Raw genomic sequence first — 18,290 nt, forward strand, 5'->3', positions numbered from 1 at the left:
ACGACTTTATATAGGGACAAAGCAAAGTTACTGTAAACCATAACCTTTCAAGAAGTCTTCATGTTTTAGGTCTAAAGTAGAATGTACATAGTTACATAGCTACATAGTTAAATTGGGTTGAAAAAAGACAAAGTCCATCAAGTTCAACCCCTCCAAATGAAAACCCAGCCTCCATACACATACCCCTCCCTACTTTTAATTAAATTCTATATACCCATACCTATACTAACTATAGAGCTTAGTATTACAATAGCCTTTGATATTATGTCTGTCCAAAAAATCATCCAAGCCATTCTTAAAGGTATTAACTGAATCAGCCATCACAACAACACCCGGCAGTGCATTCCACAACCTTACTGTCCTGACTGTGAAGAACCCCCTACATTGCTTCAAATGAAAGCTCTTTTCTTCTAGTCTAAAGGGGTGGCCTCTGGTATGGTGATCCACTTTATGGGTAAAAAGTTCCCCTGCTATTTGTCTATAATGTACTCTAATGTACATGTCCCCTTGCAAGCGCCTTTTTTCCAGAGAAAACAATCCCAACCTTGACAGTCTACCCTCGCAAGAGCCTTTTTTCGAAATATAACCTATAAAGAGGCATAATTATGTTTTCATCCCTTGAGTTAATGCCCTTTTTATGCAAGATAGAACTTTATTTGCTTTAGTAGCCACAGAATGACACTGCCCAGAATTAGACAACTTGTTATCTACAAAAACCTGTATATCCTTCTCATTTAAGGAAACTCCCAACACACTGCCATTTAGTGTATAACTTGATCAACATTGAACCTCATTTTCCAGTTTGCTGCCCAGTTTTCCAACTTAGGCAAATCACTCTGCAAAGTGATAGCATTCTGTATGGAACCTATAGTTCTGCACAATTTAGTATCATCTGCAAAAATAAAAACAGTACTTTCAATGCCCACCTCCAGGTCATTAATAACCAAGTTGAAAAGCAAGGGACCTAGTACAGAGCCCTGCGGTACTCCAACATAAACACTGGTCGAATTAGAAAATGTTCCATTTACCACCACTCTTTTTAGTCAATCTTTTAGCCAGTTCTCTATCCAGGTACAAATACTATGTTCCAGGCCAACATTCCTTAATTTAACCAGTAATCTTTTGTGTGGCACTGTATCAAATGCTTTAGCAAAGTCTAGTAAATCACATCCACTGCCATCCCAGAATCGAGGTCTCTACTTACCTTCTCAAAAAAAGAAATTAAGTTAGTCTGCAAGATCTATTACGCATAAAACCATGCTGGCACAAACTCATAGTATTATGATTTGCTATTATTCCAGTATCCTATCCTTTATTAACCCTTCGAAAAGCTTTCCTACCACTGACGTCAGACTAACTGGACTAGAATTTTGAGGCTGAGAACGGGATCCTTTTTTGAATAGAGGCACCACATTAGCAATTCACCAGTCTCTCGGCACTATGCCAGATCTCAATGAATCCTGAAAAATTAAGTAAAGAGGTTTGGCAATCACAGAGCTAAGCTCGCTAAGTTCACTGGGATGAATACCATCTGGCCCTGGACCTTTGTACATATATCATACTAAAATTAAAAAAAGTTTGAAATATGCCGGGTTCTAATAATTAAGCTATTTATTTTTTGCGGGTATATTAACATTAAAACATTTATACCAGTACAGAATTGTGTACCTGAAAGGATTTGTTTAGCAAAAGATAACCTTGAAATATTTGTGAATACTCTCAAGTCCAAATATTCATATAATATTTCCAAGGGTACCAGATAGCATAATATTCAGTATTTTTATTGTGTATGGATGCAGTTAGTTTGTTCATGAGGTTGGTGGTAAATCCAGAGTTAAATGATAATTTAGACTGCATTAAGGAATTGATGAAGTACAAGATCCTGTTTGGGGAACTAGGACCTGTGACTTCTTGTAATTCTAAAAGACAGTTATTAAATTTAAAAAGTTCAGTGAATTTCACAGGGTCAGAGCCATTTGTATTAAATATATTATATGAGCATTCAAGATCAGGAAAGAAATATTTTATTAACAAATATCTTTAATCACTACATCTATAAATACCATGAGCATTGGTCATATAAAGGGTATGAGAATGTTATTCATTGTTCATTTGTACATGCTAATGATTCCGTCTCTCTGTAAAATAAATATATGTTAAAATGGTGTTGACAGTGAAAGTACACGGACACCAGCTGCTATCTCAGACACAAGTTTTCATTTACTGGGACTGAAAAAAGTATGGGGGGGGGAGAAAAGTGTAATATTTGCTCAGCTGTCGTCCTTCAAATCAGCAAGAGGTTAGCTACTGTCTGTCCTCTCTATACTTTTGCTTACTTAAGTGGAAAATGAAATCCATTTTTTAAACAACCTGTTGCAAAATGAGAACTGGAAATCTAGGGAATAATTATGTGCAGTCTGAAAATAAATTAAACTGGTTTGATCATTTCACCTTATAAAGCTGTACTTTATTTTGCATTTTTCACCATGCAGCCAAGTGTGAGGACATTAGCTACTGAATACTCTCCTTAGGCAGGCAAGGACAGCAAAGTACAGGTATGGGACCTGTTATCCAGAATGCTTCGAACTGCCAATCTGAAAATGCATACATAGAACTCACTCCAATTTGGCTTTAATGTGTTGATTCAATGCAGTGAGAAATTTATGGAAGAGATTAAATTTGAGATCCAATTCAATTCAAAAAAGCTTGTCTCGCTGAATTAGGAGAAAAGTTTTTTCTCCTCAAAATTAATATCAGCCATGAGTTCACATGATAACTTTTTCTCACTGAATTAAATCTGGCCCATTGTGTCAGTTTTGTCAAATGAACTCAGAGTGATCTGGGTCCAAGCTTTGCACTTGCATTCTAAGCTTTCCTCAAGATTCTCAATTAAAAAATTTGGAAATATTTGGCCATGTCCTGATCTATTTGGCCAATCCTTGTAACGTCTAGCTACATCCTATAGTCTGACCCTAACCCAATATCTTTCAAATTCGCCAGTGCAGTGTCAATGCATACAAATATAAGCAGATGTTTTCAAGCTGAACTCTGAATTGCATCCCCCTGCATCTATTTAGGGACTGTGGAGTAGAGCTGATAAAAAAAACACTGATCCTATAAGCAGTCGTACAACAGTTGTAGCTGCTAAATAGCTGTGCAACTGTAACATAGGTTATACACAAGTGAAATTGCAAAAAAAAATTCTGAAGCATTTGAGGGTTCTATAGACAACAGTAGTGACACAGTAATCCCACCATTTAGTAACAAAATTATTTATATTTAGGTTTGTAATCTAGCTGGTATTTTACCAGCCTAGCTGATGACAGCTGATTAAAATGAGCTCAGCAAAATGCAGTTCCCTTAAAACAGAACATGGAAACATGGAATCTGTTTCAAACACAGAAGCTCGGCTAATCAGTAATGTCTCAGCTTTACATGGACGTTTACCAGAGGGCAGTGGCATGGAGTTTTACACCAGTGGGTGGATTTTGGATAACGGGTTTCTACATAATTAGACTGTATACACATACTACATTGTTTGTATTGTCTTTATTAATAAATTTAAAATCTGAACTGTTGCATTTACAGTATGAAGCGTAATACAGGTATAGGACCTGTTATTCAGAATGCTCTGGACCTGGATAAGGGATCTTGATTTTTCCCTAATTTGGATCTTCATACCTTAAGTCTACTAGAATATAATGTAGACATTAAATAAACCGAATAATATGTTGCTTCCAGTAAGAATAAATGATATCTTAATTTAAATCAAGTACAAGGAACTGTTTTATTACTACAGAACAAAAAGGAAATAATGTTTAAAAATGTGGGTTATTTGGATAAAATTGAGTCTATGGGCCTTTCCATAATTCAGAGCTTTCTGGGTACCTGTACTTCGTAATATATTCACAGTAATAACAGATGGAAGAAGCAGGCTTTGCTTTTCGTCTGTACGACCTCCCTCTTGTTTATTCATTAAAAAACAGACATATGATGAATGTGTGAGCGACACATTTTACTAACGCATCAGAATTCACATGTAATCTGTATAATGTTCATAGAGGAGAAACAGTTTGACTCCTGGCAAGATTAGGTTCTATTATTTGCTCTCTTCAGACAGTTCTTCAGTGCATTCCTCATGTATCAGTCTCTTTAATGACCATTTGAACTGATACTGACCTGGCACCTAGTGCTGTTTTCCATCATTGCACAAGTACTGCACACTATGCCATGCCCATTCCTATAACAAATGTATTTTAATATGGCCTAGCTTTACTAAACTGTACAAACATTTCCCAAGGGGCAATTGTCTCAATTGATTTTTTTTATATAAATTTCTCATATCCTTATTTCTCATCATTCTTCTTTTCTTGGTCCCTTGATAAATGTACAAGAGTGAGTAGATAAGAAAATGGTCAGAAATGATCAAATAAAAGAGAATTCATAAAAAAATACTAAATGAGATAGAGAGCAGAAAGGAACATGAGTGGTACTGCAAAAGGAGCAGAGCCCTAAGGGTTAATATTATAAAGGGTTGCATTTGTGATATCTTTGAAGATGGGCATTTTGTACCCATGAGTTTTTGCCACAATTTTGCTACTTTACTAATGAAAGTTCTTTAAAGGGGTGTTTCACCTTAACGTTAACTTTTAGCATGTTATAGAATGTCTAATTTTAAGCAACAACTTTTCGATTGGTCTTCATTATTTATTTTTTATAGTCCCTAAATTATTTGCCTTTTTCTTCTGACTCTTTCCAGCTTTCAAATGCTCTAAAAACAAAAGCTATGTAAAGCTATAGTATATTGTACTATAAGCTAATGTACTTACACATAGGGGCACATTTACTAAGGGTCGGATTTCGAAGTGCTAAAACTTCGAAATTCGACCATCTAATTGAAACAATTCGATAGTCAAAGTTTTTTTTTAATTAAATTTAGCAGTTTTCGATCTAATTAAAATTGTTCGATCGATCGTAGAAATCGTTAGAATCGAACAATTCGAACGATTTAATAGATCGATTGAACGATTTTCCAAAAAAAACCTTTGACTTTTAAAAAGTTAGCCAAATGTTGGCTATGGGTTCTAGGAAGTCCCCATAGGCTAGCATAGCAATTCGGCAGGTTTAAGGTGGCGAAGTGTCGAAGTCAATGTTTTTTAAAGAGACAGTACTTCGATTTTCGAATGGTCGAATATTCAAAGTATTTTCAATTCAAATCGAAGTCAAAGTCGAATTTGGCCTATTCGATGGTCGAAAAATTACTCAGAAATTCTGTTTTTGAATTCGAAAATTCACTTCGAATTCACTTCGAACCTTACTACATGTGCCCCATAGTATATAATAATTATTTTTTACTTTTCATCTTTCTATTTGGGCCCTCCCCTATTCATATTCCAGTGTATTAGTCTAATCAATACATGGGTGCTAGGGTAATTTGGACCTTAGAAACCAGATTGCTGTCACTGCAAACTAATGAGCATAAATAATACCAGGGTGCAAATTGTTTCAGAATATCACTCTATATATACATCATAGTAAAAGAATAAACTATTTTAAGGTGAACAGCCCCTTTAATGCTAGACACTGTTATTCCAAGCAATGTAATTGAATGTAAATCATACTACTATGATTACATTAGAGATATTATTTATACATTAGCTGACCATCTGTGCCTATATTTTGGTTTTATTTTTAAATATAAACCCCTGGCCCAGCCCCTAGACAACTTTAAAAAAATCCAAAATGAATTAGGTAAAAAATAAGACCCCTGCCACATGTGCACACAGACACACACACACATATAAATTAGATTATAGATGATAGCTGTGACATTCATACTGACAAATTAAACCCCACTTATAACAAATTACATATGCAAATAACAATACATATTATGTATACATGTACATAAGCTGGCATCTTTTTTTTTTATAAATAATCAATACAATCAAACCTTCCAATGCAAGCTTCCAAGACCCAGGGAGGGAGGGAGGCAGGCCCTGTCTGGCAATCTGTGGGTTCTGGCAAATGCCAGAGGGGCTGCTATAAGGTCCCATTGAAAGTAAGTATTTAGTGGGCTGGTGGGGCTGTTTGGGCCTCTATGTGGGCCTCTGTGTACCTGAAATTCCAGGGCCTATTTTAATTCTCAGTCCGGACCTGGAGGGAGGGATGCTGCTCTGGTGTGAGACCGACTGCAGCAGGAGAACTGTGCAGGAAACGTCCTGCACCGGAAGAGGAGGGGTGCGAAGATGCCTTTGCGCCCGGAACTGCCTGTGAGTGAGCCTATTGCGTGGAGGGAATCGTGCCAGCATGCTCGCTCCACAGTCCCTTCGCGCTTTCATTATTTATTTCATCGTTTCTAGGAAATCCATTATACAATGCCACGTGATTTCTCCCTCTAAACTGCCATCTATTTTATCTTGTATCAGACACTTTATGGAGGACTTTTTTAATTAAGAAATTGAGCATTTGGCAATGTTTCAAGGCCTCATTTCCGAGATTTTCCAATTTCTGTAATATGTAATTCTTTAAAGTGACCTTTCAAGGTTATGTAAGCAGCTCATTTTAATTAACTACTTTAGTGCTGGAGGGTGAAACAGAGAGATGAGAGCATAATCCATCAAGGAGGGCAATACATTTCTGCTCTTTTAATATGGATTAAGGTTATGCTTTGTTTTCTTATAAGTGTGCTGTTTGCTTCCATAAGTAGTGTGATGGTTTCATTTCAATGCTATATAAACAATTGTGCTATTTTGAATGTCTGTTTGCCACTTTATCATTTGTTTTTTTTTTAGCATTTTCTAGTCTTTAGCACTATCTTTTCCCTTCTGTTAGCTTTCCTCTGCAGCATGGTTCATGCTCAAATAGAAAATGTAATTGAATTACCCGTTATAAGAAACTATTGACTGTTTCATGAAAAGCTTTTATTTAAGATCCAATTGTAGCCTGTTAACAATATTGTTTAATGCTGATGTTAATGAAACACCCTGAAGGAAATGGATATAGTTTGTGGGGCATTACTCTTTATTTTTCTTAGCAATCTAGTTACATTCTTTGCTAAATACAAATGTTCGAGGTTTAATCAAATGCTGAGTACAGACATCCTCTTTACAAATTAAGAATCCTTAGGGGGAAACATAATGGAGGATTGTGGTGAAGAAATGAAAGATATGGAAGAGCAAATGGTGGCAATCAATGGTAAACACTGTCAGGGCAGTAGTAAAAGCTATAATTAAAACAGATAACTTGGCATTAGGGATATGTTTTCAAAAGCACCCACCTTCACAACCGTGAAAATATTTTGCACTGAAATTTCTCAATGCTACCGTCACATGGGTAACTTTCGTTAGGTGTCAGCTAATACATTAGTGACAAGCAAAAAATAATAAATTTGCGCCCCCAAACGTTTATAATACTTAAGTGCTGATAAAGTACAGAATGCTTGGGACCTGGAGTTTTCTGAATAAGGGATCTTTCCATAATTTGGATCATCATACTTTTTGGGGGTTATTTATTAAACCTTAAATTTTTCTGGCCGGGCTTTTTGGGACAAAACTTGAATTTTAATTTTTTTTGAGATTTATTATATCCCAGAATCCAAAAAACTGCCATCTTAGACCTGTCGAGGTCCTATATAAGTCAATGGGAGAGGTACATCGTGGTCTTCGATGAGTTTAGCCTGAAAATCCGAAACTCAAAAAACTAAAAAAAGGACAAAAAATTAGTGTGATTCTGTTTTTTGCTAGATTTTATCGAGTTTTTCCGCAATATGATTAATTTCGGTTATTTTATTAATAAGTTCAAATCGAGCATGGAAGTATGGTTGTGTTTTTTTTGAAAATAAAATATGAGATCAATTCTGATTTTAGTAAATAACCCCCAAAGTCTACTAAAGAATAATTTAAACATTTAATACACCCAATAGGATTATGAAAAAAGACAAAGTCCAACAAGTTCAACCCCCCCAAATGAAAACCCAGCATCCATACACCTATCCCTTCATACTTTCACATAAATTATATAAGCCCACAATAGCCTTTGATATTATGTCTGTCCAAGAAATCATCGAAGCCCCTCTTAAAAAGTCCAGTAACCCATTGATTACAATTCACTCAGAAACTGAATGTTATGTTATGTTATCTATGGTTACTCTCTAATTCCCTCTGCCTTTCAGGTGTTCTCCTATTTCATGTCCCCCTATTTCTCTGACTTAATCTGAACATAACAAAAGTCTGAACTGTTTTAATGTATGTATGTATGTATGTATGTATGTATGTATATATATATATATATATATATATATATATATATATATATATATATATATATATATATATATAATGGGCTTCTAACTAACACAGGTCAGTTTTCCTAACTAATCAGGAGGAGGCCTACCGCTTGTTTCCCCAAAACAGAGAACATTCAGGAAAATACAAAATCCCAAACCTTGTTGGGATTTCAGTCCTCTCAGTGAGCTCATACAGGCAGCTTTCCTGTGTCTTTTCCCCAGACTGGAGCTCAACACTCTGGCTTGAGCTGTCTTTGTAAATATCCACCTCAGGTGCCTTTAGGAAAACACAAAACACCCAGGCTGGACTAGCAGTCCACTCTGTTTGGAACCTGGGACATAAATAAGCTTTGTCCTGGACTTTCCCAGGAATCTTAGTTGTGATCTAACCACATACCTCCCTTCTTGTTTTAACCCAGTGGTTGGAACAACTGAGGCCCAGCAGGAATAAACCTAGGACAGTGCATCAACATTGTGCATCTCTGCCCCAGACCTATGTCTCACTGTGAAACAGTAGTCCTGCAATGTGAGGAACCATCGATTCACCTGTCTATTGGTCTCCTTCTTTTGGGCCATTTTAAAAAATTTACAGAGTTCCTTTGTTACTCTGGACATACAGTAAAAGGTGCTCCTGATCAGTGAGGATTTCTTTAGGGATCCCAACCCTACTGAACACATGAAGCAATTCTTTGGCAATTGTTTTAGCAGAAGTGCTGTGCAAAAAAATAGTGGCATAGTCCATGATAACTAAAATATATTGGGGACCACAGGCAGATTTCAACAAAGGGCCCACCGGAGCCATGGCTCAAAGGGTATTTCAATAATAGGTAATAGGATTAGGGGACTACATTGGCAAACAGGACAGGACCCAAAGTAATCTTGTACCTGCTGATACACTACAGGCCAAAAAAACCTCTGCAAAACTCTTTCAGTAGTTTTGTTCAACACCCAAATACCCCCCCATTACATGACCATGGGCAAGATCCAACACAATTGTTCTGTATGGTTTAGGTACCACTAATTGTTCAATCACCTCATTTGATTTTTTTGATACTTAATACAGTAGATCCGCATCAATTACTTTCAATTTCTATAGCTTTTTTTTTTTTTTGATGCTCTCTGCGCTAGAAGAGCCGAATTTCTGGGTTGAAAACCGGAAATTCAGCTCTTAGTTACCAGGCGCTGCTGCCTGAGGCGAGTGGCTCAACTCGCCTCATTGGTGGAGCGCCCCTGTGTGTGTCTGTGTATATATATATATATATATATATATATATATATATATATATATATATATATATATATATATATATACAAGAATTCAAGCAAAGACTCGTGATTTTATCAAGTTTTACTAAAGTTGAGAGGATAAAGTACCAATATTATATGTACAAAATAATTAAAGAAATCATTTTAAACAGATTGTACATACATACAGTAAGTGGTGTATGAATTGTAAAAGAGCTCTTTAGCCAAACTACATGCTAGTATACTGAAGCATTATTTATCTGGTAATTTTTATGTATTGTTCTACATAATAAAAAACATATACCTGTACTGTAATGAAGTATCGAAATGGTGGCAAAATAGTTAGCATTAGTTAGCATTACTTATTGAAACCAAAATGCTATTTGTGCAAGTTTTGTTTCAGTTTGATAGGCTTTTTGCATGATATCTTCCAGCTGTAACATGTCTTTTCTTTTGTTTGGGAGCAGAACATAATTAAGTATTTTCTATGTGAAAAGAATTCCGTACAGTGCAGTACTGCATCTTACAACTTTCCAGTAGAATTATGGTAAACACCTTGCCTAAAGCATGGTTACTGGAGATAAGGGGTCCTTAGCTAAGAAGTACTTGCCTGAGACATATCACTATACTTTTTTTAAAAGGGACCTCTGGGATCAACATGGCAGCTCAAAATTAATCAAATAATAAATGTTGTGTTTACACAATAAACTATTCCTTCATATCCCACATATCACTTTTTAAATATGTTTATTGTTCTTTTAAAATTAATTTTCCATAGTCTACCCTTATATAATTCACCTTCACAATTCAAATTAAAGTAGAAGCAGAAGAACCAAGCTTAGGAATGTTTTTTTTAAAAAATCATTAGGCAATTTATGTATTAAATTTGCTTATATTTATTTTTATGAAGGGTTCCATGTAAAATAAAAATATACCTTTAGCAGATGGTTCTTTCTAATTAAGTTTTCCGCAAGGTTAGGTTAATAAGTGTGACAATATTTAATTCACATGAAGCAGTACAATATCACGCTGACCCATCCTTGGCTTTCCAGTTTGTCCTTCAAAATTAGCTGGACTTTTTTAACTTTGCATGCTGCCATGTTTATATAAACATTATTAAACATAATTATACTAATCATATCAAATATATAACACAAATATTAGCTATGTTGTATGAGAGTAAAAAAGCACATCGCTGGAAAAACATTATTGTTGTTGAGAAAAAAATTATCCAGGTACTTAACTAAATAAGTATATGAATGTTATTTCGATTTTCTTGTTCATATACAAAATACAAACTGACTGCTGCGACTGTAACAACCCAGTTGAGTTAACTTCCTAAGGGAAAGTAAGGGTTGTTGCTGGAACATTGAAATTTCTTATATAACATTCTTACATTTTTTCATGAACACTCTTTGTCTGCATTGCCGCTGCCATGTAGTGTTGTAAGCTAATTTTGATTACATTGTATTTTATTTATTTTATTTATTTTCTTCTTCAGGTGGAGATTGAGAAATTGGATTACCATCACTATCTGCCACTGTTCTTTGATGGGCTTTGTGAGACAATGCATCCCTATGAATTTTTTGCACGTCAAGGAGTCCATGACATGTTAGAGCATGGGGGATCAAAGATCCTGCCTGTCATTCCACAGCTCATTATTCCAATAAAAAGTAAGTATGTGGGTAAAATAGATTGAGTGGTGAAGTATATCAATGCTCTGTTGTACTTGATACTACTCTTGAGTTTAAAGTTGAGGAGAAAAAGCAACTGCTTTTTTGGAACTTGATTTAGACCAAGCATCTATGCATTAACAGTATAGATTCAAAATAATATAGGCTTGCATCCTTGCCATTCCCAACCTCCCTTTTTAGATCCATTCCTCCAGACAGATAATTGTACAAAGGTCAGTATTTTTATTAACCTAGCTAATTTTGATTTGAACCTATAGCAAACATTCATTTTTTGCAAACTATGTTTTTTTCTATCCATCGTGAATAACTTGCTTGTTTCTTCAAATTTTTTACTTAGAAACTATGAAACCAGTTAGCTTATACAGTATTTACCTATGAAATGACAGTACACATGTAGACCTGACTATTATATAATGAATACCCAGTAAAGTGAATGCATATCAACACAACTTATAAACAAATGCCAACCTGAAATACATATTACTGACCTCTGCAGAAAATGTAGCTGGTGTACTCTTTTCATATAACACAATGTAAACTTTATTGAATACATTTCAAGAAAAACTTCCATTTGAAATATTTTCCCCATGGTGCCACCTTTCATACTGGTTTTTATTGTAATGCTATATTGTATTCATTATGGTATATGAAATTATTAACAACTGCAAAATTGTTTTGCAAATGGCACAAAACAGCATTTCCCTTGGTCTCCATTAAATTGTAAACTTTGGACTGGCATGAGCACTTATAATTTAAAATTTCAGAGGACCTCACATTATCAGAAACTTACCTGTAAAAAAGGATAAAAAGTAAAATAAAAAAAATGTTGGCAAGAGTTGGCCAATAAGTTAAGTTAAAATGAAAAGTTTTATTGTATGGTTTATTACCTTTGAATTGTATAGATACTCAGAAATGCAAATTGTTCTACTGTACTTGGTTTTTTTTCTTTTCCTCTTTTCTTTTCATTTCTATATACAGTAAATGCTTTCATTTGATTACTGAATATTATTTGTATAAGTACAGAACATTTGTATTTTATTGTATCGAAAAATAAGAGAAAATCATAATAAAAAGATTAAAAAAATGTTGGCTAGATACAATTGCATGACAAACATGCCGTGATTCAATTGATTTACAAATGTCCATTTTGCTTTTTGATGGAATTTAGTAACAAATAAAATATTGTAGTGCATCATGGTTTGTCACTAATAAAAAGAGACAAAGGAGACAGATATCCAAAAAAGAAATGGTCAAATTTGTAAGCTGATTTAAAAGTTAGTGGTCCTGAGACTGATCCGTTTCATAGCTTGATTACACTATTAAGCTCAAGTAGGGGATCAGTAGTAGATAGTGATCCACAAGCAGCCCACACTGTCACAAAGCTATTCTGGGATGAGAACAGATGTCAGAGTAATGGAGAGAGGTCGGTGCAATCTAATAAGTGAAGTACCAGGGAGAAGACAAGGCAGCGGTCAGACAGGCTGAGATTGAGGCAGGCAGCAAGCAAGAGGAGTCAAGTTGGGCAGGGTAAAAACAGTTCAAATCTTAAACAGAGTAATAGCCAGGAAACCAGAAGGAACCAAGCTTGATCAATGGATGATGGATCAGTAGTGGAAATGGATTCCACCACATGCATAAGCAGAAGCAATGTTTTCTATAGCTGTATTATCAGGAACCTTTGTGGCCTAATATATGAGCACAGTTTTTCTCCAGTAACAGCCATAGCTTCTTAAATATATCTGCAACATCAAGGGACATGTCAGGCTGTCATAGCGGAAGTAAAGCTCAGCATGATTCTGTAGAAAAAAAGGGCAGTCTAGTCTACTGAGACTATGGGGTATATTTATCAAAAAGTGAAGTTAGAGATCACCACAGTCCTCTAGAGTTGAAATACAGCCTATCTCCATTCATTTCTAAGGGATTTATAAAGTCGTATTTATCAGAGGGTAAAAGCTCACCCATGGATAATTATGCCTTTTAAAATCCCATAGAAATGAATGGAGAGTGGCGGTATTTCACTCTAGTGGACTGTGGGGATCTCGAACTTCACTTTTTGATAAATATACCCCTATAAGTTAGGGGTTCTGAGGAAAAGCATAGTTCACTCAAAACATCTATAATATACTTACCACAGTTTTCAAAAGCACATAGTAACACAGATCATAGACCAACCATCATACATCTACAAATGTTAACATTTATTGCTATTGTTACATGCAGTCATTTACTAAAGTGCAAAAATTCTGCTCAATACACCATCATTGTTTACCAACATTACACCACCAGACAGCAATTAGCATCACTGAGTTTGCTGCAGGGAAAATATTTAGTCCATGTGACACACTAATGATCCATTTGTATTTGAAAAAAAAAATAGTAACTCCTATTTCTAAAACAGATAGGGAAACAACTATCCTATCACCGTTTTGTTTAAATAACAAAAGCTTTGCTTTAATTCACCAAATCCAGGTAAAAACATACTTGAAATTGTTATTCCAGCAGAATGTAGTGACTAGAACATACTCAACTGTTAGCACATACTTTGTCTCTCTCTCTCTCTCTCTCTCTCTCTCTCTCTCTCTCTCTCTCTCTCTCTCTCTCTCTCTCTGTCTGTCTCTTTCTTTCTCTCTTTAGAGGGTGACTTCCTGTAGTCAGAGCTCCTAACAGAAGTAACTGTGATTTATCTACGCTTTTTAATTCAATAGACCTATACCAGAGCCAATATGCGGGAAGAATAGGCAGGCTTCGTGGGGGCCAGTGATGTGTCAGCAGAAACTGTGGGAACAAATAACAGTCACACAAGGAAGCATTTTATAACATCAGGACCGCAATCCATCTTTTAGTTAGTTCAAGGCTTTGACTAATAAAGGCCTTTTTACAATTCTCAGCAGAGTCCAGCTTAATTCTCTACATCGCCTCAGGGATCTGAAATACATTGCTTTGTAGCAATAAAAGAAGGAAGAAATGAAAGAGTAAAAAGGCATAATCAGTGTTTTATAACTGAATCACATGGTAATGGGTTAAGGACTGCATATCAACCTATGACATTTTAAGAGTGGCTTGAATGAGTCTCAGTTTTCAGAGGTAAGCCTGTGATTCTTACACAAAATACCTTTCATTAAGGCTAAAAAAAGCAGCTTTAGAGTCTGGAATAACATTTTACAAATTAGCCTTTTGCAAAATCAAAATGTAACCAGGTAGCCATTTACTTTTGTTATAAATCACACTAGATTAACATTAATTACTGGTTTAAAGTTGTAAGTTACATAATGGGACAAACAGGGCCAGAACAAGGGGTAGGCAGGGTAGGCAGCCGCCTTGGGCGCAGTCCCTGGGGGGGTGCACTTCTCATGGGGAAGTTTTTTTTTCTTAAATTTTTACAATTCAGTTTCCAAATCCCATGGCCTTTTGTAAAGCATTACAAAAAAAAATTGCATGCCCCAACCCCCTCTGGGGTTTGTTTAATTCTTGTATAAGTTTGAAAGTGCCCCCCCCCCCTCCTGGGAGCGTGAGTTGGTGCCTTCCACTTTGATGATGACGCGCGCATGCGCATTGGGCTGCGGCACAAGTGTCTGTGCATAGAATCAGTTGGACCCGGCAGAGAGAGGACCTGCTGTGCGCGACTAGAGGGAGGAGAAGTAACACGGGGCTGAATACTAGAAGGATGGATAGAGTAATCTGTTATAAGGACCCTTCATGTCAAACAGTCTGCTGCTTGCTTGGTGCTAGGGTTCGGTATGTGGTGGAATGAGTGGACAGATTATTGGGAGGGGCTGGGGAAGACCCAGTGGTCTTGGTAAACAATGACAAAGTTAGAGGAGGTGGTGAAGTCCTCAAAAAACTAAGGTGTAAAGTTGAGGGCGAGGACTTCCAAGGTAATTTTCTCAGAGATAGTACCTGTGTCATGAGCAATGCCAAGAAGACAGCGGGAGCTTAGAGCATTTAATGCCTGGCTGAAAGATTGGTGTAGGAAGTTTTTTTGGAGAACTGGGCTAATTTCTCGATTACAGGCTATTTGCTAGGGATGGGCAGCACCTTAATGAAGGTGCTGCCAGTTTGGTGGAGAAGATGGCTAGATGGTTGGAGGAGATTTTAAACTAGGCATGTGGGGGAGGGTTCAGTAAAGGATTCCATGGAAGACAGGTTACATGAGATAGTGGGCAAAGGAAGGGAAAACGGGGAGGAGATTTGGGTGGGGGGTACTGTTAAGGACAGGGATGACCACATGTCATATGTTCAATATGGTATCTGTATTAAATGTATGTTTGCAAATGCAAGGAGTCTGACTGGTAAAATGGGAAAAATAGGAGAACTTGAGGTGCTGGTGCTGGAGGAAAAATATGATGTTATTGGTGTGGCCGAAACATGGCTAAATGAGTCACATGTCTGGGCAGTCAATATCAGTGGCTACACTTCAGAGGGACAGAGGCAATAGAAAAGGAGGAGGGGTATGTCTGTTAGGCATGATTTAAAAGCTAATATAAAGGAAGAGGTGATGTTAGAAAATGAGGTGGCAGAAGGCTTATTGGTGGAGCTCTTCACCTATTGTAAAGAGTCCAGTTGTAGGAATATGCTATAGACCCCCTAATGTATGTGAGGAGGAGGATAAGCTCTTGATGCAAATAGAAAAGTCTGCTAATTTGGGGAAAGTAATGATAATGGGGATTTTAATTACCCAGATATTGACTAGATCAACTGCACTGTCAGGACAGTTAATGGGAACAAGTTTATAAACTTTTTATGGCACGAGTTACTGAGGAACCAACCAGAAAAAATGCTAAGCTGGACCTAGTGATCTCTAATGACCCAGAACGTATAGCTAATGTACAAGTAATTGTGACCATAATGTTATATTCTTTTTTTAATGTCTAGTGCAAAAAACAAATGAATTTCAGAAAAGCTTATTTTAGTGCCTTGAGGGCTGCCCTTCAGAGCATAGATTGAGGCATTATGTTTTCATCTAAAAACACAAAACAGAAATGGTTGTCATTTAAAATGATATTAAATCATTACTGTTCTCAATTATTCCATTAAGGAGTAAATGTAGAAGCACAAAGAATCACCCTATGTGGCTGAATATAGAAGTAAAGAAGTTAATAGGAAAGAAAAAGGGATTTAAAAACTACAATTTTATTGGGACAGAAGCTGCATTTAATGAATATAAGCACTATAATAAATGTTGTAAAACAGCAATCCGGAAGACAAAGAAAGAAAATAAAGAGTGCATTGCAGCAGAGGCAAAGAATAACCACAAAAAGTTTTTTAAGTATATTATTATTAAAAAGATGTGGGTTGAGAGTGTTGCTGTAAGGAATCCTTACCCTGGTGATCTAGTGGTGGTGCGGCGGGGACGCTCGCCACACCGTCCTCCTTCACTGCCAGCTTCCTTATGCGCGCCGCGCGCGCACTTCCGGTTTATATAGGCGCGTGCGCGCTGGCGTGATGACGTCAGCGCGCAATGGCGCGAAATTCAAATGGATTTAAAGAGACATTTTCTTTTATGTCATTGCCCGTGATAGGATTTGTTCCTGGTGCTATTAGCTGTTGCTATTCTGTTTGAATCTGATCCTGATTATCTGTTTTGACCCTTGCCTGTCTGTTTGACTACTCTGATCTCTGGAACCTGACCCTTGCCTGAAACCGACCTTGACTCTGCTTAACCCTCCTGTTTGACGTTCTGGTTTGACCTCTGCCTATTATTTGACTCCGATTCTGCCTCAGCCCATCTGATTGATTACCCGGTTTGACCCTTGCCTGCCTGACGACTCTAGCTATCTGCCTGCCTCGACCCGGCCTGTCTGACCACGAATCTGTCTTACGTTATTGTACCACGACCTTCGGCCTAACTGACTTTAACAACAGTCGTGCCCCTTTGCTTGCCAGAACTCCTCACCTTGCTCATCTCGAAAAGTCCAGGTGGCATCTGAGTACGCTGAGGGCTCCTCCCAAAGCCAAAGGCGGTCACACTACTGGTGAAGCCGAGACCAGGGAGCTTGGCATTAGTTCTGGTTTAGGGTTCCCGACCGTGACAGTTGCTTTCTTTAAATAATGGTACCAGTATGGTTGTAATGTAATTCTCCTACCGCACACCTGTAGTTCACCAATCCTGCAATTGGTGGTGCGTTCCTTCCATTGACCCGGCCGGGTCCCTTAGCAACCAATGTGTATAAGAAACGGATCCGCACACACGCTGATTAATGCAGTCGGGGAATATCCCCTTTTATTCAGCCACCAAACATTAACATTTCGGGGGGGGGGGAGCACCCACCCTTGATCCTGATGAAGGGTGGGTGCTCCCCCCCGAAACGAGGGTGGGTGCTCCCCCCCGAAACGTTGATGTTTGGTGGCTGAATAAAAGGGGATATTCCCCGACTGCATTAATCAGCTTGTGTGCGGATCCGTTTCTTATACACACCAGTATGGTTGTAACAGATACAGAAAAGGCAAATGTGCTAGATCAGTTCTTTTCTTCAGTGTATACAATAGAGGAGTCAGAGTTCCCAGGCTCACTTAATAGCTGGCTCAACTGAATCTAGTCAGTGGCTGACTCAGGAAATGATTCATAAAGCTTTAATACAAATGGCACACACCCCTGAGAGAACTTAGTTCAGTTTTAGACCAGCCACTATTTCTGATTTTTTTCAGATTCATCTGGTATTATGGATTGGAGAAAATCTGATGTAATTCCAATAAAAGGGATTACGATCTAAGCCTGGCATTTATAGGCCAGTAACTTTCACATCTGGGGTGGGCAAATTATTTGAAGGCTTGTTAAGAGGTCACATTCACATTTTGTCCTAGTGAATGGCATTATGAGCAGCAATCAGCATGGCTTACTGAAGGATAGGTCATGTCAGACAAATTTGATTGCTTTTTATGATGAGGTAAGTAAGATGCTGAACAGTTGGGAAGCAGTAGATTTGATCTATTTGGATTTTGCCAAAGCATTTGATACAGTGCCCCACAAACGACTGCTTTCTAATCTAAGGTCTGTTGGGCTTAATGAAGTTTGCACATGGATAGGAAACGGGTTAAAAGATCGGGTACTGAGGGTGGTTGTTATT

The 18,290-nt window shown here is 37.2% G+C and overlaps 1 protein-coding gene across 3 annotated transcripts in view; it reads left to right on the forward strand.

Annotated features, from left to right (window-relative positions):
• Positions 1–18,290, forward strand: part of pacrg.L (parkin co-regulated L homeolog) — a 344,840-nt gene that overhangs the window by 175,840 nt on the left and 150,710 nt on the right. For all 3 annotated transcript variants that reach the window (XM_041562781.1, XM_018263101.2, XM_018263100.2), the window contains one exon: positions 11,034–11,205. In XM_041562781.1, the coding sequence (XP_041418715.1) occupies positions 11,034–11,205 (172 nt within the window). The remainder of the gene's footprint in view (positions 1–11,033; positions 11,206–18,290) is intronic.

Source organism: Xenopus laevis, chromosome 5L (assembly GCF_017654675.1).
Source record: "Xenopus laevis strain J_2021 chromosome 5L, Xenopus_laevis_v10.1, whole genome shotgun sequence".
NCBI lineage: Eukaryota > Metazoa > Chordata > Amphibia > Anura > Pipidae > Xenopus > Xenopus laevis.